This window comes from Pteropus vampyrus, unplaced genomic scaffold, assembly GCF_000151845.1.
Source record: "Pteropus vampyrus isolate Shadow unplaced genomic scaffold, Pvam_2.0 Scaffold77, whole genome shotgun sequence".
Lineage (NCBI taxonomy): Eukaryota > Metazoa > Chordata > Mammalia > Chiroptera > Pteropodidae > Pteropus > Pteropus vampyrus.
In genome coordinates, this window is record NW_011888858.1 from 3398837 (window position 1) to 3426613 (window position 27777).

Here is a 27777-nt window from a genome sequence, read left to right on the forward strand (position 1 = left end):
GTAGATCTGAGATCAAACCCAGCAAGTGTGACCCCAGAACCTGTGCACGTAGCATAATTCTTTGCTGTTTCACCCCTGAATGTGTCTAAATTCCATCTATGATGCACTGAATAGATTTGGGCATTTAGATAGGTGGTAGTTGCACCTGTATTACAAAATTAACTCACTAAATCACTCCTTTGCAGTGGTGACTGATAATGGAAGGGCATTGTACATGGAACAGATTTTTTTTTGTTTTTTAAGCAGACTGTCATTTTTCATGAACACAAGGCACTTCTAAGCACTGTGTGGGAGGGAATGTGGTAGACTGATTTCATTGAGACCCTGCCAAATTCTGGTCTTGTGGCCATCAAAGATGCATCATTTCCTCCAAGACTTCTGAAGGGGGTTATTACCATGGCCTGCAGGTTCTGGTTTGCATTCAGAGGAGACTCTATCTTCTTAAGTGAGATGTGGAAGAGGAAGTGTCACAAATTGTAAATAAGGCTAAGAGAGAAGAATTGTTTGGAGATAGAGATGGAGAAAAATTGCTTTCTCCAAATCAGGTTCCATCTCCCTCCCCCTTATCCAACTTTGCCAGAGCCCATCCTGTTTTCTTTGCTAAGTTTACTAGCAGGAAGCAAGGAATTTCTTTTAGGATACTTCTGCCCTTGACAAATAAAAAACTCCGAGATTAAATATTAGTACATGTATACAGTGTAACATCACGCCACTATTAAAAAGAACAAGATGGAGCCCTGAGGGTTGATCTAGAATGATCTCCAAGTAATATTTTAAAGTGAAAAAAGGCCAGCACTCAAACAGTATTTATACTAAGGTTACTCTTTGAGGAAGTAGGAGGGTGATATTGCTATTCTTATACATGTACACAATTTGCTTGGGGAAAAAAAGAGTGGTACAAATGCTTGCTTCCGACAAAGGAAGGGCTTTTATTCTAAACCTTTTTATACTAAAAAAAATTTAAACTGTATACATAGATTATATTTCAGAGTTAAATTATTTCAAATGTCAACCTGGCAAGGTAGAAGAGTAAATACAGTAAAATGTTTTTAAAAATTAATGGAACAAAGCAACACTTTAAATTAATCGTGTGTTTTAGAAGGAAGGGTTTGGACTAGAACTAGAAATAATAATTTTACCTCTTCATCTTCCTGAAGGATGGTCCTTAAGTTGTCATTCAGAAGCACCCGGGAAGTAGGAAACAGAGATCTGGAAGATCCCTATTTAATGAAGTTAGGAGACAGTTGATGTCACTCTCCAGGTGTGGGGAAAACTGAGAGAAAAGAAGGAACAAATGTGATCAGAAAGGAGTTCGAATTCTCCCGACAGTGCCGCAAGGAGTCTACAGATGCCGAGAGTTGCAAGGTTTGGTACGGAGTGTTCTGGGTGCCCAGGATCTGGGAGCTTTCGGTTCATTGCTTCTCCAGTGAAGCTGCTTCTGGGCCTCCTTACCTTCAGCCTAAGGGCATCTTGGCTGGAAGCTCTGCTTTGAAAAGGGGCTTGGCCTAAGGCCCAAGAAGAGTCACCCTAGGGGCTCCTTGTGGGATAGCACTGTCGATAAAATCCCTTTATCAAGGACAGCCGCACTCGATGGATGGGTGACCCTCATGCCGCGGGTATCTAGCCACCTGGAGGCCTGACGTAGGTTTTTGCCGAAAGCCAGTTTCGGAGCGGGAGGGGGCTGAAATTTAAATGCCTTTTGGGGCTAGAAAGGTAACAACAACAACAACAACAACAACAACAACAACAACAACAACAAAAACACTTGAAGCAGCCAGATACAAGAGGAAAGAGAGGGAACTTTGGAGAATTGGGCAAGTATATTCCAACTAAAAGCATTCAGATTCAGGTTTTTAAACTACAATTGTAGCGGCCAAGCAAAACACTCGTACTGGTTGGCGTCACTGCCAATTTGCCATCCTGCGTTCCTCTCTGCTCAAAATCCGCTTCTCCCTAGTTGCTTCAACCTGCTCCTGATCCTCCACCTGTCCCCACTTCAGCCTCTTGTGGTGCCGAGGACCAAACTTTGGCGCTCCTCCTGAGGGCGCAGTGTCCCTCGTTGTGCTCGCAGTATTGCTCCCCAATATCTCTTGGGACCAGCAACCGACTGAACCTTGGTGTGGCTCAGAATCCTTTACAAGCTACATTTTATTTCAGTCAGAAACGGGTTGTTGTGCCCCAGACGTTCTCCTTCGGACGATTCCGGGCCTGGCTCTGTCCCGGGCCAAGTGGGAAGATAGGCAGACATAGTGGGTGTGGGTATCCCGGGATCCAGGCCGGGTACCGGGTTGAGGGGCGGGGCGGGCCGTAAAGGGGGTGCCCCGCCCCCAGACCCGCCCCGCATGGTCCTGCCCCTGCGCTCTAGAGTTTCGGTCCCTGCTCCCACCCTGCTCTGAGTCTGCGGACCCCGGGAGAGCAGGCGGTTTGTGGTTGTTTCCTCTGCCCGCGCGGGGCATCACTTGGCGCGCTACAGAAAGCCCAGAGCTGTCCCGCAGCCGGGATACTTACCGGCACCCGCAGACGCACCTACAGCTGCTGTCCGAGCCAGGGCACCCTCACCCTGCGCTCCCCGGAGTCCTGCTCTGCGGCGCGAGTTCCACCTCCGCGCCTTCTTGGAGGGGCGGGCCGGGGGAGAAAGAACCGGCGCTTAAATTCTGGGCGCTGCGCCCGGCGCGAGGTGCGGGATGGGGAGCAAGGCGCTGCTGGCCATCGCTCTGTGGCTCTGCGTGGAGACCTGGGTTGCCTCTGTGGGTAAGGAGCCCGCTCCCTAGAGGAAGGCAGAGAGGTCGGGTGCGGGCGGAGAGATGGGGATGCGGAGAAGACCTGGAGGTCGGGTCTAACTCAGAATCATAGAGCTGGAGGGTTGAAAGTGATCTGACATTTTGTTCCTTCATTTACCAAAGAGGAAACTGAGGATCAGCGAGTGGCCTAAGATTGATTACCTAGAGAGTTGGTGGTCTCCTGAACCCAGTTCATTTTCCACGACTCTAGTCTCCGATGGGGGTGTCGGCTGGAGCGTGTCCTGAGCAACCAACACGCCCTCGGACTCGCGGGAGGCGGGGGGCGGGGGTGGGGGTAGGGGTGGAAAGGCGCCCAGGGGCTGGCAGGAAGGAGGTACTCCCTCAGGCGGGAACAGGCGGTGAAATGTTGTCCCGCTGCGCGCACGGTCCTCGCCAGGTCGCAGGATAGGAAGTCTTGCAGGGAACGCAAGCCAGTTCTCTGAGATTTGCACCGTGCACTCAGCTCTGCCTCTATAGGAGTTGAGTAGAGACCCGGGTCTGCTGTTTTCTGTTGGCTCGAACTCACATACAAAACCAATTCTATGAGGTGGGGGTCCAGGGGAAGGGAAACTTTTTCCTTCCTTGATGCGGGACGCCGCTCTTTTCGCAGAGAAGGGGGAAATTGGGGCGTGGACCCAGGACTTTGACAGCTTCCCAAAGTGACTCCAAGTAACAGTCACCTTCCTATGTAAAAATTTAATTTCTTTCAAAGCGCCTTGGTCCTTGAGGTAAGCGCATGGTCAGAAGTTCAGGTTCTGAAAACTTACTCTGTGGAACTTGGTACCCAGATTTAGCGCCATTGGCCACTCTCCTTGCCACCAAATATTTATCTCTTTCAAGATTAGGAACACACATGTTCTTGATGCAATAAATTCTTTTTTTTCTTTTTTCCTTTCTTCCTCTCCCCACATCCACCCCTGCCCCCCCCCTTTTTTGTAACCAGTTTGCTGATTTCCAGATTTCCACTCTTTAGAGGGTGAGAAACGGGACAGGATGGAGAAAGGAAAAACAAAGTCAAATAATTCAGGGAAAAGTTCCCTATATCAACAGAAAATAATTCAGTCTTGTAAAAGAGACACATATAGTGACAAGATCATCTGTCTATAGTTATTGAATTTTCTTAATGACTTGATTCTTCGGGGCCAGTTCCACAGTGGACACTCATTTGTTCCTGACAAGACCTCTCTCTGCCCCTTTATGGGGAGAAAATGAAGGTCTGGAACATGTGCTTGTACTGTATCCCACACACAAAAAAGTGAGTTGCTTTTAAGCCTGGGGTGTTTCATAGCACAGCAGTAGTAAACTAATCGGGTTGCCCTGAATATAATGATGAGGTTGCCCTTTTAGAGTGTGTGACTTGCTTAATTGGATTGGGCTGTAATTGGTGCCATCGAATTCTAGAGACAGAGGCACTGTTGTTTTTCCTTCCTGTCTTTGAGCTGGAAGGGTAATAGTGCACAAATTAATTAATTTTGGTTATGGGACTTGAACATAGAAGGGCTTTTTATTGAGGAGCAGCATATGTCCTTCCTATAGTTATTTCTTTAGAACTTTCTGAAGAGTAGAACTCAAACTTGCCAGTGAAAATGAATGAAGCTTAATGGAGCAAAAAAAAGAATGTTGGTCTACAGAAACGAATTCGAACTTATCATTATTGATAGTCTCGTTGCATAGTTTTTTTGTTGTAGATGTGTCTCTAGAATAGTGTGGTTTTGTTTGGCTTCCCATGAATGGAGGGCATATCTTAACTTTCTTTTTAACACAGGAAAGTGTGTCTAGAGTGTGAGATAATCTGTAGCAATAATTTATGAGAGATCTTTAAGAATCTTATTTTGGTGGTGGGGTGAGCAGAGCTTAGTCTTTACTACCATTTTTTTCTCACATGAATATACCCAAATAATGGATTCTTTCTCATTTGGATCATTGTGTGAATTGTATCAAGTTACTGTTTTCCACTTGTTTCTCAACCTAGTGTTTTGCAGTCAATTTTGATATCTGTGCTTGTCCAAATGAATTGTTTTCATTTTCCTTTTTTTTTTTTTAGACAAAGTTCAACTTCATTATTGGAAGGCTTTTCTTTTGCTTTTAAACATTTTGTTTTATTGTTTGCCTACTTTGAGAGTAGTTATTTCCTTCATATTGAAAAGTGTTGTGCTAATTAACTGAACATGACCACCTAGACCAATAACTGTCCAAGAGTGACTCTTAGACCATGTCTGACCGAGTCACCTGAAATGATTGTTTAAATGCAGATTTGTAGGCCCAGGGATATTCTGATACATCCTAAAGCCTAAGAACCATTGTCCCAAACACAGGTCAGAACCAATGCCAATTAGTTTGAGATTTATTGACACAACATAATTTTCAGGGTTTTAAAATATTTTTAATTATTATTATTTTTTACTATGTTATTGATGAACAATCTATAGTTATGTCAGCAACCTATTTTGCACATCTGGGCGAGTATGTGAGAACATGTATGATTAGTTTATTTTGCTTGCAGCTGTTCACATTTGTGTCCACAAATTCAATGCATTGGATATTTGCACTGGATATTTGTTTATACTCTGATTATTTATACTCTCTCATATTTGGGATGTTCTCTTATTTGCACAACAAAGCCAATGCCAGTTTAGGCCTAGGGAGTCATTTGTTCCTAGTTGGGTGCTTACCAAGCATTAATCTTTTTTTTAGGTGGTGTTTGAAGATCTGGATATCAGTTAAGATTATAACATTATGGACTGTTTTTCTTTCTCTTATGCTTTTTCAACACTTGATAGCTCTTCACATTTAGTTGACAGATAACTCGGTTTTCTTGCTATGGAGCACCCATGGTGGGGAATCTCTCCCATGGTATTTTTAGGAAAAGTCAGGTTTCTTGTGTTCCAAGCTTGGTATCAGGAGGAACTCAGAGCTTTTATTATTAAGTTGAGATTTCCCAATTGTAATTCATTAGCATTATGCTTTTTTTAGTTGCATTCTCTGAGAAAGAATATATTAATAGGCATGTAATATGACATTGGAAAATGTTTTCTTTTACTTAATTCTTCTCAACTAGTTTTAATGTACAGTCTTTCAACCTTGGCAATTCAGTTACCAGAGGAAGTGCACTAGAAAATTGATAAAGAAAAAAGAGACAAGGTCATGGATACTCCCAACCCCTTCAGGGTACATAGATGAACTGTATAGAAATAACTCTAAGTAGTATTCATTAATCAGCAATTTAGTCGAATGTGTGCATCCTATGTGTTATAAGAAATGTCAGTGGGTCCTTTCCCAAGGGACTGAGATCATCAGATGAAGGTTCATTTGGTTTCAATGTCCCATATCCTTTTGTAAGACCTTGAAGTTGGCAATGCAGGAAAACAGGAACTCCACCCTAGCTCCATGAATTGCAGAACTGTTGTGTTGGTTTATGACCATCTGCCCATTCTTCCTGTTATGACACAGCTTGTGAACTTTTACTGGGAATGGTGAAAAGTAAATTCACAGTTTTATACAATGAATTGCTGAAGAGGTCTTTTAAAATATGGAGTGTGCATTGTTTATGGAAGGTGTTTCCTATTGGGTCTGACTCAGTGGCAACTATATTCATTTATTTAATTTGTTTCTAGGTTTGCCTGGTATTTCTCTTGATCCACCCAGGCTCAGTGTACAAAAAGACATCCTTACAATTATGGCTAATACAACTCTTCAAATTACTTGCAGGTAAGGAATGATTTCAGATTTATACTTCCTTTGTCAAGTAATTCGTTGTTCATTGAGTGAAAAATAATTTCCATACAAGAGAATTATAATAGTTTTATAGTAATTGTTTATAAGTAGTGAGGTTTCTAAGAAATGATGCAATAATGAAAAAAAATGAGAGAGGTCTTCTCTCAAAAATTCTGGACAATTTTGCTGGCATTTTTTTCTACTGCCCTCTGGCAACAACTCCACACTCCAAAAACTGGTGTAGCACCTGGCATATAATACATAGTAGATCATCAACAGATATTGAATGAGTAAATAAAGTTGAGTGCATACCCTTAAGGGATAGATTTGAAGAAGTTTTAAGCCATATTTATAATACTCACATTGGCTTTTGGGTATTTATTCAGCCTTTTTTAAGAACTTTATTTTATGGTAAAATTCTGACTTGTAGTAGCAATTTAATATGCATCCATTAATATTATTGAGTGCACGTTCTGCACAGATAATGAAAGTCACACTTCGGCCTGATATTCTGGAATGTCTCTTCTTACTTGTTGGCAAGAACTCATGGTTTTGATTTTTGCTAACTAGGGAAACAGGCCTTTTTGACAAGTAGAGGAAGACTTGAAATTTTGCCTTTCAGCCCCTACCTCAGGGGGGAAAATAGAAGACTCTGGGTTTAATGTAATGATTACACAGAATTTTGTCAGGACCAGTGTGTTTTTGGCAGAAGTGATGGTGGGAAGCAATGTTGTCCTCTGAGAAGAGTGCTGGGGGTCCACAAAGAACCTTGGGCAGCTCGTTGCCATTGTTTATGCTTGTCGAATACCAAGTGTTTAACACAATGACACAGATCATCTCAGATTGCAGAGTGTAAAAGATACCCTAGTCCTTTATCAAGGGTAGGCCACTGATACCCAGCTCTTGGGGAAAAAAAGCACACTAACAGGTGGTGTTTCTCTAGCTTTGCTATTTTAAGACACATTCTCAGTAGATTTTCCTCTTACCCTTGGTAACAAAGAATATTTAAAATCTTCAAAGATTCCATACTCCTTTTTTAAACTCTGCATAAACATTTCTTACGTCCTGAAAAAGCTATAAATATGTTAAAAGTAACTTCATGAACATAGCTACAACTTCATATAAATTTCAAATTCTTTGAAAGATAGTTCAATGATGTTACATTCTTCTTGACATTGACTGTCTTCCTTTGGACCTTGTCGAGAAATGCTACAATGAAAGTAATCTATGTTTTAATGCACTCTTGACTAGGTCCTAGGTCCTACGATGCTCTTAGACAGTCACACCCCTTTCTTCCTAACTTCACTTCTTATTCTCCCGCTTGCCCACTCTTATCTGGCCATTCTGGCTACCTTGCCATTCCCCTAATGCTCCAGATATGTGCCTGCCCTAAGGCCTTTACCTTTGCTGTTCCTGCTGCCTGGAATATTGTTCCTCTAAATACTCACACGGCCCCTTTCATCAAGTCCCCTCCCTCAAGAACTCTTCACTCTTTTTTTTTTTTGCAGCATCTATATTTTGTCCATTGTACTTATCACCATCATTTACAAAATACGTTTTAATTATTTTTTAAATGTCAGCTTTATTGAGGTTTATTTACTTGTTTATTGCCTGTCTTCTCTAAGCAGACTGAGCTTCCATAAAGACATGGATTTTTGTCTGATTTATTGTTCACTGCTGTATAGCTAGTCTTTAATAATGTTTGCCACATAGCACTTGCTTAATAAATATTTGTTGAATGAATGAATGAGTTAATAGAAAACAAAGGGGTTCCTATAAGTGATATCTGAAGCTGAATCTGTGGCTTTTGTCATTCGTTGACATAAATTGTCATCTCTGGTAGAAGTCTGTGACTCTGCTGAGGAGTTTATATAAGTTTGAGAACCAAACCTTCTGTTTTCTTAGAAACAACCTCGTAGTGTGGCATTTCACATTAATACTTTCTTGGAATTAATTTTTCAGGGGACAGTGGGACTTGGACTGGCTCTGGCCCAACAATCGGAGTGGCTCTGAGAAAAGAGTGGAGGTGACTGAATGCAGTGACAGCTTCTTCTGCAAGACACTCACAATTCCGAAAGTGATCGGAAATGATACTGGAGCCTACAAGTGCTTTTACCGGGACAGGGACTCGGCCTCGGTTGTTTATGTCTACGTTCAAGGTAAGTGGTTAAAAGGAATTCATTTCCCATGTTGATTTACCAGCTATAAAACACAATGGGTGCAAAGAAGAATTGAGTACAACAAAAGGTTTGCCCTAAAGGCTTTTTGCCAACAGGAATACAGAAAATTCTTCTTTCCCAAGGCTTCCCTCTGAGGATAAGACTCATTGATTTGTTCTGGAGTTTGGGCCCTGTTATATCTCTCTTGCCCAATTAGTTTCGTTCTGATCTTTGTTTTTGAGGGAAATCTGTGTCCACAATTGGCTATGGAGATTTATAAAAAGCCTTCTGATGTTTGAGGAAAAAAAAAAACCCTGAAATACTTGAAATGGAAGATTCAGCGTGAATTATGGAGAGATTTCTGTGGAGAGATAGGTTATCTAGGGCAGAGTAGGAGATTTTCCCAAGAATGCACAGGGAAACAGCCAAGGGCTCTGGAATTTTTTGTACATAGGAACTTTTCTTTTTCCTCTTATACTTTATAATAAACAATTCTCATTCTCTGGTGCAAATGAAGACTGCCTCAAAGAGCCTTTTGAAGACAGTGTTTCTTTCCTTTGCTTGTGTGGTCTGAGATCTTGGATGATATGCCACATCTTTCTAGGATTTGCAATTTGGGATTGACGCCATGGAGGCCAACTTAACATTTACGTAGGATAAAATACAATAATATTACATGTATTTATAATATGAATTTATAATATGAATTATTATATGAATCAGATTTATAATATGAATTATTATTTCTTTTGTATTTCAAAAATTTTCTACTACCTGAATTTCCCTGTGAAAACCTGACTTAATTAATGAGACACCTATTATACAATTTAGGAAAATGTAAGTGTTGTATAGTATTTTGCTTGGATGGATTAAATATTTTTTCTCTATGAAGATGAGCTTTTTAGACATTTTATTTATGCATTTATATACCTCTTTACATCTCAGAGGATTTGAGGCAGGTTAAGATGGCTTAGACTTTGTTCCAGAAGCATCTTTTATAGAATGGGAATTCAGTCAGCTTTGGGAAACACATTTGCACGTCTCCATTTACATATCAATTGTGCAATATGGTCAGTGCAACAGAAAAGTGGAGACCACATCAAAATAATGTATGTCACTCCTGGATTGCATAATATTTCAGAATTATTTTTGTCCGGGGTAAGCACAACCAAGATAGAATTCTGTGCCCTCCTCCTCCCCTCTACAGAATTTGAAAGAGACAAGGCTCAGATCTTCAAGAATTTCTGGCTCCTTTTGATCTGGCAGTCTTGGGAGACCAGGCTTTCTCAGAAGATTGCAAGGATTTCCTGCTTTCAGCCTGTCTGGAAATAGACTGCAAGATGAACCTCTCCCATAATATCTCGTTATTTCCTTCTCCCTGGAGTCAGGAAACCTGGAGACATGTGAAAATCCATTTCATGAGTTTCAGTAAATATTTTATTTTGAGAGAATGGGTGGTTGTTTAGGTTTCTTTTGTTTATTTCCTTTTTTGGGCTACTGAAATAGAATTGATTTACTGAATAACTTTAGTCTTACGTCAAGGGGTTAATTTAGCTTCCAAAGGCTTCTGTGAAGCAAGCAAAAGGCTTGCTCTATAAGCAAACTATGTAACATTTCCTAACGTATGATTGAAAGGTAGGTAATATTAAGGAATAGAAGGCCCCTGCACTCTTTATTTGTACACTGCCCATCATTGGGCATAGGATCAAATTCTGCTTCCTGTCTAAGAGGTGCTCTAAGATTTTGGTCATGAAACTTAACAGTAGGAAAGAAACACTAAAGTGTTCTCTAGGGACAGCCCTTTAATGTTCTCTTTGGTCCCCACCTTACTTCCCTAGTTTTCTGACCCCATTCCCTTTACCAATGGATGGAGCCAGGAAGTGGGTCCTGGCCTTGCAAGATAATGGCCATGGCATGTGGTGGGCTGGATTGGTTGCCTTTCTGTGCTTTCCAGCTTGGAAGGAAATCAAACTTCTACTGTTGCAAAGAATTAGCTGCCTTTTCCCCCTTTGGTTTAATTAACTCTTCCTTCACTTGGAGCAACCATCCTGAAGAGCTCTGAAAATGCTCAGTCAGGTGTGTTGGGCATAGCAATCTGGACTATTATCTCTCTGAGATTTCAAGCATGACCTCATACCACGTCAGTTCTATCTCTGGGGGATGGAGTAGTTTCCCAGCAGTGCATTAAAGTTGTTGAACAATGTTTGAAAGACATTAAACTCTCTTTTGTTTTCTTCTTTTTGCCATGGTGCTTTCTCAAGTTTTTGTCATCAAAGATATTAATGGCTGCTGAATCTTAAACTAAATGCAATAACTACTAAACATTATTTTATAAAGAATCTTATACTTAGTCTTCACAATTCTAAAATACTCACAAAAAACTTTCTCTGGAATAGTTGAATTCAAAGATTGTTAGTTAATGATAATTTTAAAGGTCCTTTGGGATTCATTAATTTATTTTCATGGCATTTACATTATTTGCCTAAAGAAAAAGAACATGAATTTTTTTAACATCGATAAAACTCAATAGATAAAGTGTACAGATTTAACTTTAAATTTACTTTAAAATTTATATATATGAAGAAATGTAGTATATGTGGAAAATGTATATGTGTATATGAAAATGTAAATGAAAAATGAAGAAGTATGCCCCTTCATTTTGAAAAAAATATAATGATTGACTTGCTTAAATGTGGAACCTATAAAATATACTCTATTATTAAAAAATATAAATACTTGACTTATTGATAATCTTGCAAAAGGAGTCAGTTCCATTCTGGGAGTTTTCTTTCAGATTTTTTATATGCGCACGCTCATGTACACACACAGAGACACATATACACACCTCCTGTAGCATTCTTGTAGCATATCTTTAGAGCCAGATTTCTACCAGCAGATTGACGTGTGGATCCTTTTGCCTAGTGTGAAATGTCATTCTAAATCATTCATTTCTCTGGTCAGAGTTTAAGAACCTGAAAGATAACCAACTTTTCGAGTAAATGCCATTAACGAAATGGAATTAAATTTTCTTTTAGATTACAGATCTCCATTTATTGCTTCTGTTAGTGACCAACATGGAGTTGTGTACATCACAGAGAACAAAAACAAAACCGTGGTGATACCATGTCTTGGGTCCATTTCAAACCTTGATGTGTCACTTTGCGCAGTAAGTTACATCTTCAATCATCTCTTAAATCTTCCTAATTTTAAGCTAATAGTAAGATGAGTAGTCTGTTTAAAATATAACATCAACAATAAGATAAAGATCCTTTAGGAAGGGTCAAAATGACAATAAATAAAATCAATTTGTAGTCTTAAAAATATTAATTCTTTAGTGATCATTTTACATGGTTTCACTTTTGGATAGCAAATGATTAAATATTTGATATTTCTTTTTCTACCCAGAGGTATCCAGAAAAGAGGTTCGTTCCCGATGGTAACAGAATTTTCTGGGACAGCAAGAAGGGCTTTACTATTCCCAGCTACATGATCAGCTATGCTGGCATGGTCTTCTGTGAAGCAAAAATTAACGATGAAAGTTACCAGTCAATTATGTACATCGTTGCGGTTGTAGGTAAGAGGAAGTTCCTTTCTATATCATTGTTATCAGACAATAAAGATTGGCTTTCTATATTAAGATCCTGGAGATTAAGGTATAGGGTGAAGAACAAGGGATTTGAAAATACATTAATTCAAGATACGGCATTGGGCAACTCATTATATCTACTCTTCTATCAAATAAACCTATGTGCAATCAAGGTTTTCTGTTTTCTTGCCAAGACTAAGGATGAGAAAGAAGCATATTTTATGGAAAATTTAATGTTCAGAGTATTGCTGGCATGTATTCTTTTAATTCTACCAATTTTATGGGAAGTTAAGCAGTTTACTAAAGCTGGCCCCATTAGCTATTGACTATGCAAATTTTACAGCTTTTCTATCTACTAGGCTACAACATCATTGAGATCCCCTCAGGTCTGCTTTGTAAATCTCCATAGGCCATTTGTCTGGGAGTTTCCGAGTATTGGTGAGGTTTTCAGGGAAAGATGGTGTGGCATATTTTTGAAAAAATTTGTGCCAAGTTATAGATTTGTTTTCCCCCTCATTTTCTGTGTTTTTTTTTTTTTTTCAATTTACTTGCTCTAGGGTACAAGATTTATGATGTGGTTCTGAGCCCTCCTCATGGAGTCGAGCTATCTGTCGGAGAGAAGCTTGTTTTAAATTGTACAGCAAGGACTGAACTAAATGTGGGGATTGACTTTACCTGGGAATACCCTTCTTCGGAGGTAACACTAACAAGTTAAAGCCAGATCTCTAAATGCTTTGATAATCAGCCTCCACAGAGTTTGCTTGAGAGAGATAGAGACCTTTCTAGCCAGATAAAAGTAAATGCCTTAACACACAGTAACACACACACACACACACACACACACACACACACACACACACACACACACACATCTTTTAAGAGAATTGCAGAATTGATAGCATCCATGAAAAAAAGATATAATGCCAGGAACTCTGTCCCACAGTACTAGAATCTGGCAACGAATATTAGTTTTCTCTGGGTGATTACATCTTCCCAGGTTGTATTATTTCTCTGTTCTCCAAAATCCTTGATCTATTTTCCTTTTAAGGGAGTTTCTCTTCAAGGAGGTGCATGAGACACACTTCTTAAACAGTAGTCCTATTTGCCTATATTCCTACAGTCCAATCCATCTCATTCCCACCATGTGAGGTTTTAAAAATCCCAATTCACTTGGTTCCATTTATTTCTCCTGAAACCAAATGTATTTGTTGTCGACACGTGTTAAAAGTTCTGAAGTCTCTATTATTAGCATTAAATAGTGTTCATTGAGGGCCAAGACCTGTTGTTGTGGGTCTCTAGAAGCTAACAGGTAATGTTAAGCTGAAATTTGGAAGTTCAGTAAACTCTTTTTCAGCATCAGCATAAGAAACTTGTAAACCGGGACCTAAAAGCCCAGTCCGGGAGTGAGATGAAGAAATTTTTGAGCACCTTCACTGTAGATGCTGTAACCCGGAATGACCAGGGGTGGTACACCTGCGCAGCATCCAGTGGGCTGATGACCAGGAAGAACAGCACATTCGTCAGGGTCCATGGTAAGCTAAGATCTTTCAAATTATGCTGTGCCTTGAAAAGTGAGATGATTTAAATAAATTTGGGTTGGCTCGTGATTTCTGTTTTGTTCATTCAGAAGATATTTTTGAACTCTTGCTAGGGAGACCATATGACCTAGAGGTCTAGAGCACAGCTTTGGTCCAAATCCCAACTTTAATGATGAGAAGAGCCAATAATATCACTAATGCTCACTAAATAGTACTTGTTGTATTTGATGTTGCTGCTATTACTATTATTACAAGTGGAGTGTTATTATCTAAGATAGTTTTAAAATTTTCATTTTTTTGCAAGGCTGAGAGTCCCACTGGAATCAGCATGGGCTTTGCAGTTGGAGATACCTGGATTTAATTACTTTCTTTGTGACTTTAAACAAATAACTTAATTTTTCATTTATTCTCTTTCGCTCACATAAATGTCTCAGCTTAGATAATAATGTATGTGGCACCCAACTTATGAGCCTTGGTAAGGATTTTGAGTTTTGTAATATGGGAATACATAGAAGGGTTTTGAACAGAGAGAGAGAGAGAGACATGTTCTAACGTATGCTTTTTATAGAATTATTATGATTTTTTTTTTAACGTGGCATACTTTAGGAAAATAAGGGCAGAAGTAGGGAGACCAGTTAGAAAGCTAACTGCAATAATCCTGGTGACAGATGGTGGGTAGCTTGGACAAAAGTGGTAGAGGAAAAGTGGTAAGAAGTGATCTGATTTTCGATATATTTTTGATGATAGAGCCAATAAGATCTACCTATTGATTCATTGGCTGCGGAGTATAAGAGAAAAAGATTGGAAAATGACCTTTGAGTTTTTATCTTGAGCAGCTAAGTGAATAATGATTTGATTTACTGATATAGGGAAGATTGAGAGAGGAGTAAAATTAGGGGAGATAGGATTGGGTATGTTCATTTGGAGATGCCCATTAAACATCCAGAAGGAGATATTCAATCTATAAACCTGGAACTCCTATAAATTTAGGAGGATATAAATGGCACTTTATGCCTGAGACTAGAGGAAGGTGTAGATGGAGAAAAGATGTCTGATAACTGAGTTCTGGGGCACATGATGGGCTGTATATAGAATGTCATAGGAGCAGAGGAGGAGGAGCACCCAGGCATCCCTGGGGTACTTAGAGAAAGCTTTACAGAAGAGAAAACACTTGAATTGAGGTTTGAGCAATCAGTAGGCTTGTGGAGTGCACTGGAGAGAGAGAAAAGCAAGGTAGCATGGGGGATCTCTGAATTCAGACCTTGGGCCTTGGGCCTTTACTCTTCACAGAAAATGAAATAATAAACCAAACGACCACTTACGATAAGCTGACATTTATGAGAATAATAATTTTTATTTTCTTTCAGAAAAACCTTTTGTTGCTTTTGGTAGCGGCATGGAATCTTTGGTGGAAGCCACAGTGGGAGACCGTGTCAGAGTCCCTGTGAAGTACCTTGGTTACCCTTCGCCGGAAATAAAATGGTAAGTCTTGGAAATAAATGCAAAACATTGTTTTACATGAAAGCGAATCCTCAGCTTGTACTAATTCCTGGGATTTTTTTTTCCTAGGTATAAAAATGGAAGACCCATTGAGTCCAATCATACAATTAAAGTAGGGCATGTACTGACTATTATGGAAGTGAGTGAAAAAGATACAGGAAATTACACTGTCATCCTTACCAATCCCATTTCAAAGGAGAAACAGAGCCATGTGGTATCTCTGGTTGTTAATGGTGAGTCCATGCAGTTTTCCTCCTCTGCCCAAAATTTATTATAAAGAATATGATTATGTCTTCCTAAACAGCCAGGTCACCATTCTTTTGTTGCCTGCTGCTTGGCTCACATCATGAATGGGCTCCAATGTATGAAAGTGGTCAGCAGAGTTGAAATGAGATGTAAAACAGTGTGCTCTGGACATGTTTGCTTACGAGACCATGGGAATGAACTCTTTGGTGGTCAAATGCAAAATAAAAGTAGATGTACCCTCGATGGCTAAATGCTGTGAAATAAGAATGCCTGTGGGGACAGTTAACAAGCTTAAGTTGCACTACCTTTGTTCCTGTCTCATGGAATTACGCACCTGGCATGCAAATGTGTAAGACTCTTCTTGAATTTTGTGGGAAGCTTGTAGTTTGACTTTGTAATTTTTGTATCCGTTATGCCCAGGCAGGTTGGCGCTGCTGGCTGGTTGGAAGCTTTTCAGTTTTTTAAAACAGGAGTCTAGGATCTGACTCTGAGGCTGTAAAGGGAAGATATTAAGTTTTTAATTTAAGGATGATTTGAACTTTGTTTTCCCAAACTGAAAGATATAAATAAGTGCTCTGGGTGGCGAAAACGGGTGTCATGGTCAAGTAACTCTGGGAAATGCTAAATTGATGTAGAACAGGTGTCTTTATTGCAGGACTTCTCAGGGCCTTTAGCATGCTAATGTGTTTTGCCATTCTCCAGGGGGAAGGCATAGAGTATTTAAGGTTTAAAAAACTTATTTGACCAGAGCATACTCCCCCTTAGTAAATTCATTAATATCTTAATCTAAAAACAGTTTGAGAAATGCTTCTCTGTTGTAATTCTTTGTTCTCCCTATTGGCATGGCATGTTAAAACTTCAGAATCTTCTCGCATGACATATATCTTCCTACTGCTCTGTCTGTTAAGGTTGGCTTTATTTCTTTACTGGGGCAACAGCTTAAGGGGGTGTTTTAAAGATAACAGCTTCCAGAAATGTGGCTTAGAAGCCACTCAAGAGCAGAGGATTGAGGAGTGGAGAGAAGCTGGAAAGCTAATAAGTAAAATGAGAAGAAGGAAATGAATAAGAAATAATGGTGTAAAGATGGATAGTGAATAACCCCATCTAATTAATTCATGAAGTCACTAAACATTTAACTTACCCTAACATTTACCCTGCTATATAAACTAAACATAAAAAGTCAAGTTTTGAAAGTATAATCTAAGGCTTTAGGTTGAAAGTGTTGAGAAAATAGTTTCACATTTATGACTTTGGAGCCAAAAAAGAAAGAAAAAAGAGAGAGAAGAAGGGAGAGAGGAGGGGAAGAAGGTAAAGGAGGAGGGAGAGGGAGGCGATAGAGAAGGAGGAGAGGCGAGTGGCCTTGGGCAAGTCGTTTATCTTTTCTATGTTTCATTTCTCATGCGTAAAATAGAGAACAATAATAGCGGTTGTATGGATTAAATGAATTAATTAATGTAGAGCACTTAGAACAATGCTCGTTACATAATAAATGTATTTCCTATATTATTCACGACTCTTTCCTTTCTGTTTTGCCCTTTTCTTGTGAGTTGGTAGGACAAGGAGAACTATCCCTGTAATGTAGAGGAGAAAGACTGAGGCACAGGGTGGCGAGATTTGCACAGTCATTCAATTTATTAGATTATTATTATTGTTGTTGCTGCTGTTATCGTATCACTAGAAATCAGGTGTCCTGTTTCCAAGTCTCGATGTTCTTTGAAAAACCAAATGGGGGAAAAATCATCTGCATAGAAAAATGGAGGCTTTATTTGCTCAAATTTATACCTTCCATTCCTCAAAGCCAATTGACAATTTAAAAGTTGTTTTTCCCATGTCTAGTACCCCCGCAGATTGGCGAGAAATCTCTGATTTCTCCTGTGGACTCTTACAAGTACGGCACCACCCAAACGCTGACATGCACGGTTTATGCCATTCCTCCCCCGCGTTACGTCTACTGGTATTGGCAGCTGGAGGAAGAGTGCACCTACAACCCCACGTGAGTAGGGCCATACCCCCTTATCCTGTCATCTCACATTTCTTACAGCCAAGCTCTGATATGACTCCATTCTAAGCTGAGATGGCTATCTCTAAGAAAGTTACCTCTCAGATGGTAGTCTTAGTTTCCATCCACCTTTCTCTGTGTCTGTCGTTTTAGGAGATGTCTTTCCTTGGGTGTCCTGCTAGCTAGCTCTCCCTTCTTAGGTTAGCCCTGATGTATAGCTTTACTAAGGCAGGCTCTTTGTTCACTTTGCTAATTGCCAGTCTTGGTTTTTCTTCTTATACCAATCACTTGATGAATACCACATCTCTTCTTATCTGTGAGAAGTTTCATCTCAAGGAAGTGCTGCTGGATGCAAGGGATAGACCTAGCTGCAGCCCTCAGTCTCAGGCTCCGCTTATCAGGTTCTAACACAAGTCCAGACATCCTTAGGGAAAAAAAACAACAACAAGCCACCCACCACCACCCTAAGCAGTTCATTTCCTGTTGTTGTTTTTGAGATGGCCGCTACTAGTTTCTTCCTCAGATGCTGATCATTTCCTACACCAAGGCCATAGTCCCAGAGAGATTACTTTAAGAAGCCCAATGGCTTCTTAGTTTCCTTACCTTCCTTTGAACTAAATTAACTTGAATTGTCTTGTCGATCCAATTTATGAATGGAGGTTTGTTCCCAGAATAGCTGCTTCCCTCCTGTATCCTGAATGAATCTACCTAGAACCTCTTCCTTCATTGCTGAGGCCTATTTTTAATTGGCACCAAGTCTTGTTACATGGATTGAAAGTTATTCCTAAGAATATAACAACCAAATTCTGACTCCTTTCCTTACTATTGATTTGAACTAGAGAAAAATTAAATCATAATATGATCTGTTATCTCTTTCTTATAGTCAAGCTGTCTTAATGACAAACCCATATACTTGTAAAGAATGGAGAAATGTGGAGGACTTCCAGGGGGGAAATAAAATTGAAGTCAACAAAAATCAATTTGCCCTAATTGAAGGCAAAAACAAAGTGAGTCTGAAGTTCTTTAATTTGAAAATTTGTCTCTCTCTCTCTCTTTTATGGAAAGATGGAAGGATGGCATAGAAGCAGGGTTTAATAATGTGTAAAGGATATTGGAGATTGATAATCAAATAAATTGATGATAAAATACTTGCATATTAAGTTGGCTTGAAAACACCATTGACTTTTAGAAGCACCATTGACTTAACAGCTTAGAGAAAGATAAAACTCATGTGCTATTAAATCTATACATTTGTTGTAAGGTGATTCTGATTTTACAAATATGAAAATAAGAAAATGTGTTATATTAAAACACACGGTTTCCAAAACCCATTTGTGCAATGTGTGATCTACACCAGCATAATTATACTTGTATGAATTTGGGAGTGGTCAGTGCAGTAGTATGAACAGAGTAGGCAGGTTGTAGCAGTTGGGGATGGCTAAATTTTAGTCTGAATGCATGTGCATAAAACAGCCTCCATTATTTATGGCCTTGGATTTGTTTTTTTCACAGACTGTAAGTACTCTTGTTATCCAAGCAGCAAATGTGTCAGCTTTGTACAAATGTGAAGCGGTCAACAAAGCTGGGAGAGGCGAGAGGGTTATCTCCTTTCACGTAACCAGTAAGTACTGCTCTCCAAGGGGTGGGCTGGTCTTCTTGCCAAGTAGGTGCTAAGCTGTCTGTTGCTCTCTAGTTCTTGTCATTCCTGTGAGTGACTTGGTGTTTAGGAAGAGGACTTGGATTGATAACTGATGCTTTTGTTCATAAATCGAAGTTCCTGGGCTCATGTGAAGTCACTGGAGACTTCACTGGAGAGATAACGATTTCACATATGCTTTTTAATTACAAGTCATGCGTTATATGTATGTCTTCATCATCCGTGTCTAGCACAATGATTGGCTTATTGGGGTTCAGTCAATATTGGTGGGCTTGCTGCTGACCAGTTGGCAAGGTTGGGTCTTCTGGATGCAGTTATAATGACAGGAACAGTGCCCTCCCAATGCTGCTGATTGTGTCTTTTTATCTTAGTTTTATGGCTAAACTTTAGCTGATTGGAGATTTGATAAATATCTGAAGAATTCATTTACATTTCCAAATAATATATTTTGGTAAAATAATACGTGTTGGGACCTGAATCATCCATTTTAGTTGTCTCCCTGTATTATATCGTCTGGGACTGTGGAGCTTCCCTTCTCTTGGTGCTTTATAGAAGTCTGAAGGCAACAAGAAGATGACAGTGCGCTGCCCAAGTTGAGTCGCTATCTTCTAACCGTGGATTTTACATTTTAGGGGGTCCTGAAATCACTGTGCAACCTGGCGGCCAGCCAACTGAGCAGGAGAGTGTGTCTTTGTGGTGCAGCGCAGACAGAACTACATTTGAGAACCTCACATGGTACAAACTTGGCCCACAGGCTGTGCCCACACCTGTTTGCAAGAACTTGGATGCTCTTTGGAAAATGAATGCTACCATGTTCTCTAATAGCACAAATGACATTCTGATCATGGAGCTCCAGAACACATCTTTGCAGGATCAAGGAGACTATGTCTGCTTTGCTCAGGACAGGAAGACCAAGAAAAGACATTGTGTGGTCACGCAGCTCACAATCCTAGGTAGGGAGGCAACTCTGGATCATTCAGAGGCCATTGGAATGCCTTAGATGTAGTGCTTTCAGGTGCTGAGTGAAGATTACTATCTTGAGCTTGTGAAGTTAACTGGTACATACTTGTCTTATTCACTGAAAGTCCTTGAGGCAGAAAGAAGCTAATAATGGTGAAGTGATACATTAAAAAGAGAAAATAGTATGGTTCTTTCCAACCCTGATAGTGGAATAACTTACTAGCATCTGCAAGGGATTAGCCTGAACCAGGGAAATTTCTGCCCTGTTCTTGGGCATTTATTTACTTAAACAAACACATATTTATTGAATGTCTAGTGTGGGCTAAGAGGGTATCAGACGTGCACAGTGGTGAATAGGTAAACAAGATAAGAACACAGACAACCAATGGGCAGTCATAGTACAATAAGGTCTCTGTGTCCATGTGGACAGAAAATGTTTTCTGTTTTACTCCGTGCTGTCCTCTAGTCATAGAACACGTGCTAGGTGCTCAGTGAGATATCTGCTGCATGAAGAGTATGGCGGTGGGGTTGTTTAGGACCTATGAGAGCCCATGGGAGGGGTGCTACATGTAATGCCTGTACTTCTGTATCATCTCATGTGGTCCAGCATAGTTCAAGGTCCATGAGATAATTTTGGTAAGCAGATAGCTTTGTAAACTCCCCATGAAGCCACTCTTTATACCTCATCTAACCTTGTGCTTCTCTGTCTCTGAGGAGATCAGGCAAATTTAGAAAGTTTCTCTTTGTGCCATTACCCTCCATTTTGTCTTGTCCTTTGTGTCCTTTCCAAGCTTCTAGAGAAGCATGTGTTCTGTTTTTTATTGTTAGGAAGGGGAACTGCCAAGATAAACTATACCAAATTTTTGAGGATAATATCTTCAGAGGCCTTGGCATATTTTAAGAGTTATCTTCAGATGAACATTAGGATAGATTTTGCTAGTATAAGACTTAGGTATGAAAAGAAGAGATATTTTTGGGGTGAAGTCATCCCAAGGCTCTTCAAATCACACCACATATATGATCATGTTTTCTGTTCACCTTGGTGACTGGTCTTGTTTCAAGTCAATGGAAGAACTCAGAAAGAGATGTGAGGGAAGCTCCTAGCCTTGTTTGCTTCCCTAAGGTCTCCCGAGTTGTTTCCCCAAAATTATTCTTAGAAATAGACTAGAGTCCAGGACCATTTGTTTAAACTTCAGTGTAGTTGACCATTCAGGTAATCTCATTTTGCTAAGTAATTCTTTCAGGAAGATTCCTTTTGATATTCAATTGGTTTGGACAAGATATTTCTACAGCACTTTGATGAGTTACAGGAAAAGAATAAATCTGAAGTTTTGCTGTACAGGCAAACAAATACCCAAGGGCTTCATTTTCTTTAAATCTTTGACTTTCCTTAGGATATTGTTGTTTTTTCATGTGTGTTTTAGTGGAAATAGCATTGGACTGGTCTTTTAGGCTCACATGATTCTATTAGTTCACCTGGTTAGAGAGTTATAGGGACTTGGGCATATTGTTTAACCCCCTGAAATGCAGTTATTTCATTGGTAAAATAAGGCAAACACTCCTGCCCTGTCCATCATAGGACTGATAGTGAGTGACAGAAATAGTACAAATGAGTTTTATAAAAAGTACCAAAAAAATTAAAGTGTTCTTTGCTGAATAACACTGAGGTTTTGGACTTTCCAAGAGAAACATGGCAAAATTCTAGGGTGTCACTGGCTAGAACGTTCATGGGAGGGAAACTATATCTGGTTAGAGGAAAAAGCCATAAAGATGACAACCTTTATTTTGTGATGTAATTATCAGTTTGAATCACTAATATGAATGTTCAAAGAGATGCAGTAGTCTGTCTAAATTGTCCTGACTTATTAGTTTCATTTCATTTACTCAGTGACCAGTGGTACTATTATTGACCCTGGGTGTTTTCAGCTTAGTAAATCAACAGTGTACTGTTTACTAAGTTTAAATGGTTTAATAGTTTACTGATACTCAAAGAATTTCAAAAGTTATATCTAAATGTACTATTTTCTTTTTGTGTGCATAGAACGCATGGCACCAAGGATGACAGGAAACCTGGAGAACCTGACGACAAGTATTGGCGAAACCATTGAAGTTTCATGTACAGCGTCTGGGAATCCCCTTCCACGGATATCATGGTTTAAAGATAATGAGACACTTGTGGAAGACTCAGGTGAATAGAACATGCCTATCTCTCTTTGGTTGCAGAATTTTCCTGGAGATGTTGTCTAAAATCTATATTATTTCTGGATTTGCCTTAGGTAGAAAAAAATAGCAATCTTAGTGTTCATGGTCTGGCTCATTTCATAGACTCAGAATCAGACAGAGTATTCAAACTTGTTGAATTCTCATGACAGCCAGGGGTGATGAGTCAGCAGTAGATCTTATATAACCCTTTAGAGTTGAATAATAGCCCAAATAAAGTGCAACATTTATATTTTAATATTTTGTTTTTCCTGAAAAGCTCTTCCAGACCACATCCTAAATAAAAATTTTATTCCTTTCTCAGGCATCATACTGAAAGATGGGAACCAGAATCTAACTATCCCTAGGGTGAGGAAGGAGGATGAAGGTCTCTACACCTGCCAAGCATGCAGTGTTCTTGGGTGTGCAAAAGTGGAAGCATTTTTCATAGTAGAAGGTCAGTGGGATTTCAAAGACACATCAGATGATTTTTAAGATTAGCATGTATTTTATATATATTCATATATTTTGGGTGGAAGATTATAGGTGATTTTTAATATTCTTTGTACATTGTAAATTTTCTACTATAAGTATATATTATTGTAACCAGAAAACATAATTATTGTTATTTTAATTCTGATTGCATCACATTTCTGTCCCCATAGTTTTCATTGTGGAAAAATTCGTAGCCAGGCAGGCAGAATATGCTCCTTTCCCTGATTCTTTCATTTGAATGGCTCAATTAACTTGACATGGAATATTACTTCTATATTTATTTGGAAAAACATTAGAATTACTGCCTAGTTCTGAAAATCAGTATTATCCAGATAGTCACAAAGGTTCATAGTTTTCATTGGACTAAAGATATAGTTCATTTGTGAAAATAGACCATTGCTTCTCTGAAATGGAAAATTGGGGTTTTTTATCTAAACATAAAAGGAAACTTGTATGCATATGTAGGAATGATGTGAAATCTGGCATTTTCTCAGATGGGAAAGATAATTTTTGACAAAATATTTTATCTTCAGAAGTGTATTCTTATGTCTTTTTAAAAAATAACCCATCAAGGGGACAATGAAAGTGTATTACGTGGGTGAAGGAATGGTGTGCAAGGGGAAGAAAGAAGGATGGTGACAGATGGAGGAACTGACAGATTTCTATGAACTCATCCTAACTTGTCTCTCAAAGCCTAGATTGTAGTTCCTTTAATCTGTCAAATCTCTGTTGCCAAGTATTGCATCTTAATACCTTGACTTGTTTTCAAATCTGTAGGCTTATTACCATTTCACAAACTCCACTTGCAAATAAAGATTTCAAGTGCTTGAAATAAAGATTTCAAATGATGTGGTGGTTCGGCCACTGCTGAAGAGCTTCATGTCTTAGAGCAAATCCTAAGGCAGACTTTCAGTGCTGTCCCGTGCTCGGCCTCACCTCTTTTAGCTGTCTGTGGCTGGTTACTGATATCCAACTAGATAACACTGGCACAGGGATTATATTTACTTCTCACCCGAAGAGAATACTAAGAAAAGAAGTGGTAAATTGTAATTTTCCTGCTAAGTTCTGCTAAGATGTTATTATGGGACTATTAATACACAAACTTATATAGACAATTGAATCTTTGAACTTTTTACTTTGTATACGTGGACTTTTAAATCTCTGTGTATAAGTAGAGAATTACTTCAGTAAGACCACCAGAGAAATAAAATCTACTTCCAAGTATCCTTGGTGCTTGTCTCTTAACTGTTAACTCTTATTTTGCTAACTAATTGATTACTTGTCTTTCTGTCTTTTTGAGGCTGCCATGGGTGGGCCACTCGCGCTTGTAGCCGGGTTTGGTTCACACTACCCTCATCCAGTGGGGACCCTAAGTGATAATCGCTTCCTTATCACCCATTTGCTAATCACTCTTAGTGGAAAGCCTCCTCTGGGCTTAATTTCTCCACTCAGAGCTGTCCTCTGGAGCCCTGAGCTTCTGCAGCTTTCCTTGTTGACCTCTAGCCTTTTCTCTTCTATTTCCTTTCGTGAGTGGTTTTAAACTCATATTGCCAGGCCATGCAGCATGCACTCATTTTGGCTCTCTCTTTTCCCCAGTCAGGCTCCTGACACACAAGGACAAGGTGGTATAATGGTTAACTGGTATTGGATAGACTTTGTTTAACTCTTGACCATTCCACCAATTTGCTGTGTGTCCTTGATGAAGTAGCCTAACCTCTATAAACTTGTTTCTCCATCTGAAAACTGAAAGTTATTGAGAAGATTAAGTGAGATGACATATTGAAAGCAATGATCACCTAGTAGGTGTGTGGTCATCAATAGCTCTCTGGCCAAAGGACTACATTTATTTCCCTACTTAGTTTCTTAAATGATCCTTTCTGAAACTCTATACAGATCAAAACATAGACCATCAGTGTGAAACCAAATTTCTTTTTCTCTAAATGAAAACACTTCTCTATAGAAATTGATCTGTTTTCTTTCCATCAAAGTCAGTTCTTCTTCCAAACACTTTCTATGCTTGTCTTTGAAGACATTAATATTTTAATATTTAATTATTTTAGAATTTTGTTGTTGGATGTTTTCATGAGCAACATTTTACAAACTTTAAATTATCCATTAAGAATAGTAAAAGACTCCATCCAAGTTAGAAGTTTGCGACTATTATTGTTTAGGATTTTTTCCATGCCGGTAAGCTTGAGATCTTCCTTTAGCATTGCACTTTGTCATCTAATATCAAAGGCGTTTCCAACTGCTGATGCCCATTCAATTGTGTATTTCCAGGTGCCCAGGAGAAGACAAACTTGGAAGTCATTATTCTAGTAGGCACTGCAGTGATTGCCATGTTCTTCTGGCTACTTCTCGTCATCATTCTACGGACCGTTAAACGGGTAACAAAATAATTTCTCATCCATCCAATGCACATTGGTTTTCATGATTGATGAAAGCTGACTGGGGCTCTTTGAGTTGTTTCTTCTCATTGTTATTGGCTCAATGGGCACAATTTATTTCAATACAATAACATTCTTGCCCACTTTCTTTTGGCTGAAACACTGGGCTTTAATTAATAGAAGCCACTAGGAGAGAAAAGGTTTAGACTGTCTAGTGTAATTAAGATTTAAGACCTTAATTCTGTGCTTATTTAGGAGTTGAGAGGACACTAGAAACAGGATTATAATAGAACTACTCTCACACTCCATGAGTTTATTTGAAAAAGAGACATCAGGAATGGGGCTGCCATCAAAACAATAACAGGCACACAAAACAACAGCCAAACAGAGTGTGTATGAGTTAAAGGAGTATTGCTTTCTAGGCCAATGGAGGGGAACTGAAGACAGGCTACTTGTCCATTGTCATGGACCCAGATGAACTCCCCTTGGATGAACACTGTGAACGCCTGCCTTATGATGCCAGCAAATGGGAATTCCCCAGAGACCGGCTGAAACTAGGTGTGTTTTCAAGTAATATTAATTTCATAGTAGGTTTACCAGGCCATCTCGTCTTCTTTTAAGATGATGACCAATCTAGTCTATTCAAATGTTGGGTTCTGGTTCAGCAATATTCATTCCATCTCTTGAATTGGAGTAATCACCCTTTGGTCATTTAGATGTAAGGTCCCTTGTAATCATCCAAAGTAGGACATTTGGAAAGTGAAGGGGGAGGTATTAAATAACTAAGCTAGGACAAGAAGGTAAACTATACTGTTCATACTAAACTGGGATGTGTGGTCACCCTACCTAGCTGGAATCTCTGCAAATCACTTTGGTGGTATCATAGTCCAAGTCTGTTTTGTTGCTGCTGTCATTGCTCACTGTAGGTAAGCCTCTTGGCCGTGGTGCCTTTGGCCAAGTGATTGAAGCAGATGCCTTTGGAATCGACAAGACAGCAACTTGCAAGACAGTGGCTGTCAAAATGTTGAAAGGTAAAGCAAAATTATATGGTGATATATTCCTCTATCTGTTTCATCTAGTCTTTAAAAATGATGAAAGACTTTTATCAGTGGCTTTGCTGTTAGGAAGGCCCACTAACCAAGCATGTAGTCAGCATATATACCTTTATGCAAATTGGAAAATAGTTCCTCTTTTATAGCCTCATGCCCGAGTGCACAGCCAGGCAGGCAAAGTCAAGGATGGGTTTAAGCCCACCTTGCCTGGGAGTCCTTATGCAAGGCACAGCTTGCACAACTGTACTTTGTGGCCTGGCTATAGGAAAAAAATATTTTGGTTATATAAAATTTTTAAAAATATATTATAGTGTGATAGTAAGATAATTATAGACTGTCTGGAAACATGAAAAAAAATTTGGCATAATAAATCAAAAACAGTAGAATACAAAAATAGCATGTTCCCTAGGATTGAAATATATAAAGATTTCACATATGAAAGAAAAAATGCAAAATAAAAAGAGTTGTGCTGGGAATAAGGGATTATGGGCTATAGTTATAGTTAAAAAATTAAAAGCTTTATAACCAACTGCTAATCCTAATAGTAATGAAATTCTGGTCTTGTCATTTTAATTTGGGGGAGCTGATGAGCATAAAGCTCTTTGCTCCGGTTGTAAAGTGCTTTCATTGATGAAGACGATGCCACTTACCCTTTGCCAACAGGTCTTGTGCATTTGAAAGCCATCTCTGGTTTTTGGCCTGTTCTCCCTAGTGGCCAAGGGGATATGTAATTTTGAGGTGCCTCATCAGGACCTGAGGTGTGGACTGTGTGAATTAGAGGGAAGTATACCGGTCTGTACTGGATCAAACTCACAGTCTTAGTCTCATCAGTCTCTTGTGCCAGCTGGCCCTTGTTAAGTTTCCTTTTCAGCACTGATTAGTGGGAACTTCAGCATAGCCCCTAACACATGAGGATATTTAATACAAAGTGTTGCTTCCTTATGAGGAAGCACTGAAATAATCAGGCCCTAAGAAACGTAGTAAACCTGATATATGAAAATCCCCTTTATTTTTGTGAAAGAAGAAAGTCTGGGCATGATTCAATTGGAGGATGTATTCTCCACTTTGCAAAAGACTTCACAATGGATTCTTTTAAATATCAAACATTCCGAGTGCACTTAAAGTAGGAGTTTGATTTAGAATTAGAAAATATAATTTATATTTGACTTTTAGGAGAATACACCTACTCTGAAATTGGGCTACAGTTATATTTTCTCTGGAGGGCAAGTTGCACAGATACATCAATCTATCTAAGGTAATGCCCACGTTTATGATTTCCCTCTTTTCCCTGTATTTGTAGAAGGAGCAACACACAGTGAACATCGAGCCCTCATGTCTGAACTCAAGATCCTCATTCACATTGGCCACCATCTCAATGTGGTCAACCTTCTAGGTGCCTGTACCAAGCCAGGAGGTGAGTACCTGTGGTTGGTTCTGATTGCCTGATTCGGGCATTCACTTCTCAGCTGGTATTTGAGGGAAACCGCTTACCTCTTGTTCTTGTG

At 39.3% G+C, this 27777-nt stretch overlaps 1 protein-coding gene across 1 annotated transcript in view; it reads left to right on the forward strand.

Moving 5' to 3' along the window:
• Positions 1–2367: 2367 nt before the first annotated feature.
• Positions 2368–27777, forward strand: part of KDR (kinase insert domain receptor) — a 42520-nt gene continuing 17110 nt past the window's right edge. Inside the window, exons 1-19 of the mRNA XM_011362628.2 lie at positions 2368–2751; positions 6395–6488; positions 8457–8653; positions 11689–11819; positions 12059–12227; positions 12797–12936; positions 13594–13771; positions 15145–15259; positions 15347–15510; positions 17360–17516; positions 18406–18529; positions 19035–19143; positions 19812–20132; positions 22181–22327; positions 22664–22795; positions 25114–25220; positions 25643–25778; positions 26147–26251; positions 27573–27686. Of these exons, the coding sequence (XP_011360930.1) occupies positions 2685–2751; positions 6395–6488; positions 8457–8653; positions 11689–11819; positions 12059–12227; positions 12797–12936; positions 13594–13771; positions 15145–15259; positions 15347–15510; positions 17360–17516; positions 18406–18529; positions 19035–19143; positions 19812–20132; positions 22181–22327; positions 22664–22795; positions 25114–25220; positions 25643–25778; positions 26147–26251; positions 27573–27686 (2707 nt within the window). The 5' untranslated portion in view covers positions 2368–2684. The remainder of the gene's footprint in view (positions 2752–6394; positions 6489–8456; positions 8654–11688; positions 11820–12058; positions 12228–12796; positions 12937–13593; positions 13772–15144; positions 15260–15346; positions 15511–17359; positions 17517–18405; positions 18530–19034; positions 19144–19811; positions 20133–22180; positions 22328–22663; positions 22796–25113; positions 25221–25642; positions 25779–26146; positions 26252–27572; positions 27687–27777) is intronic.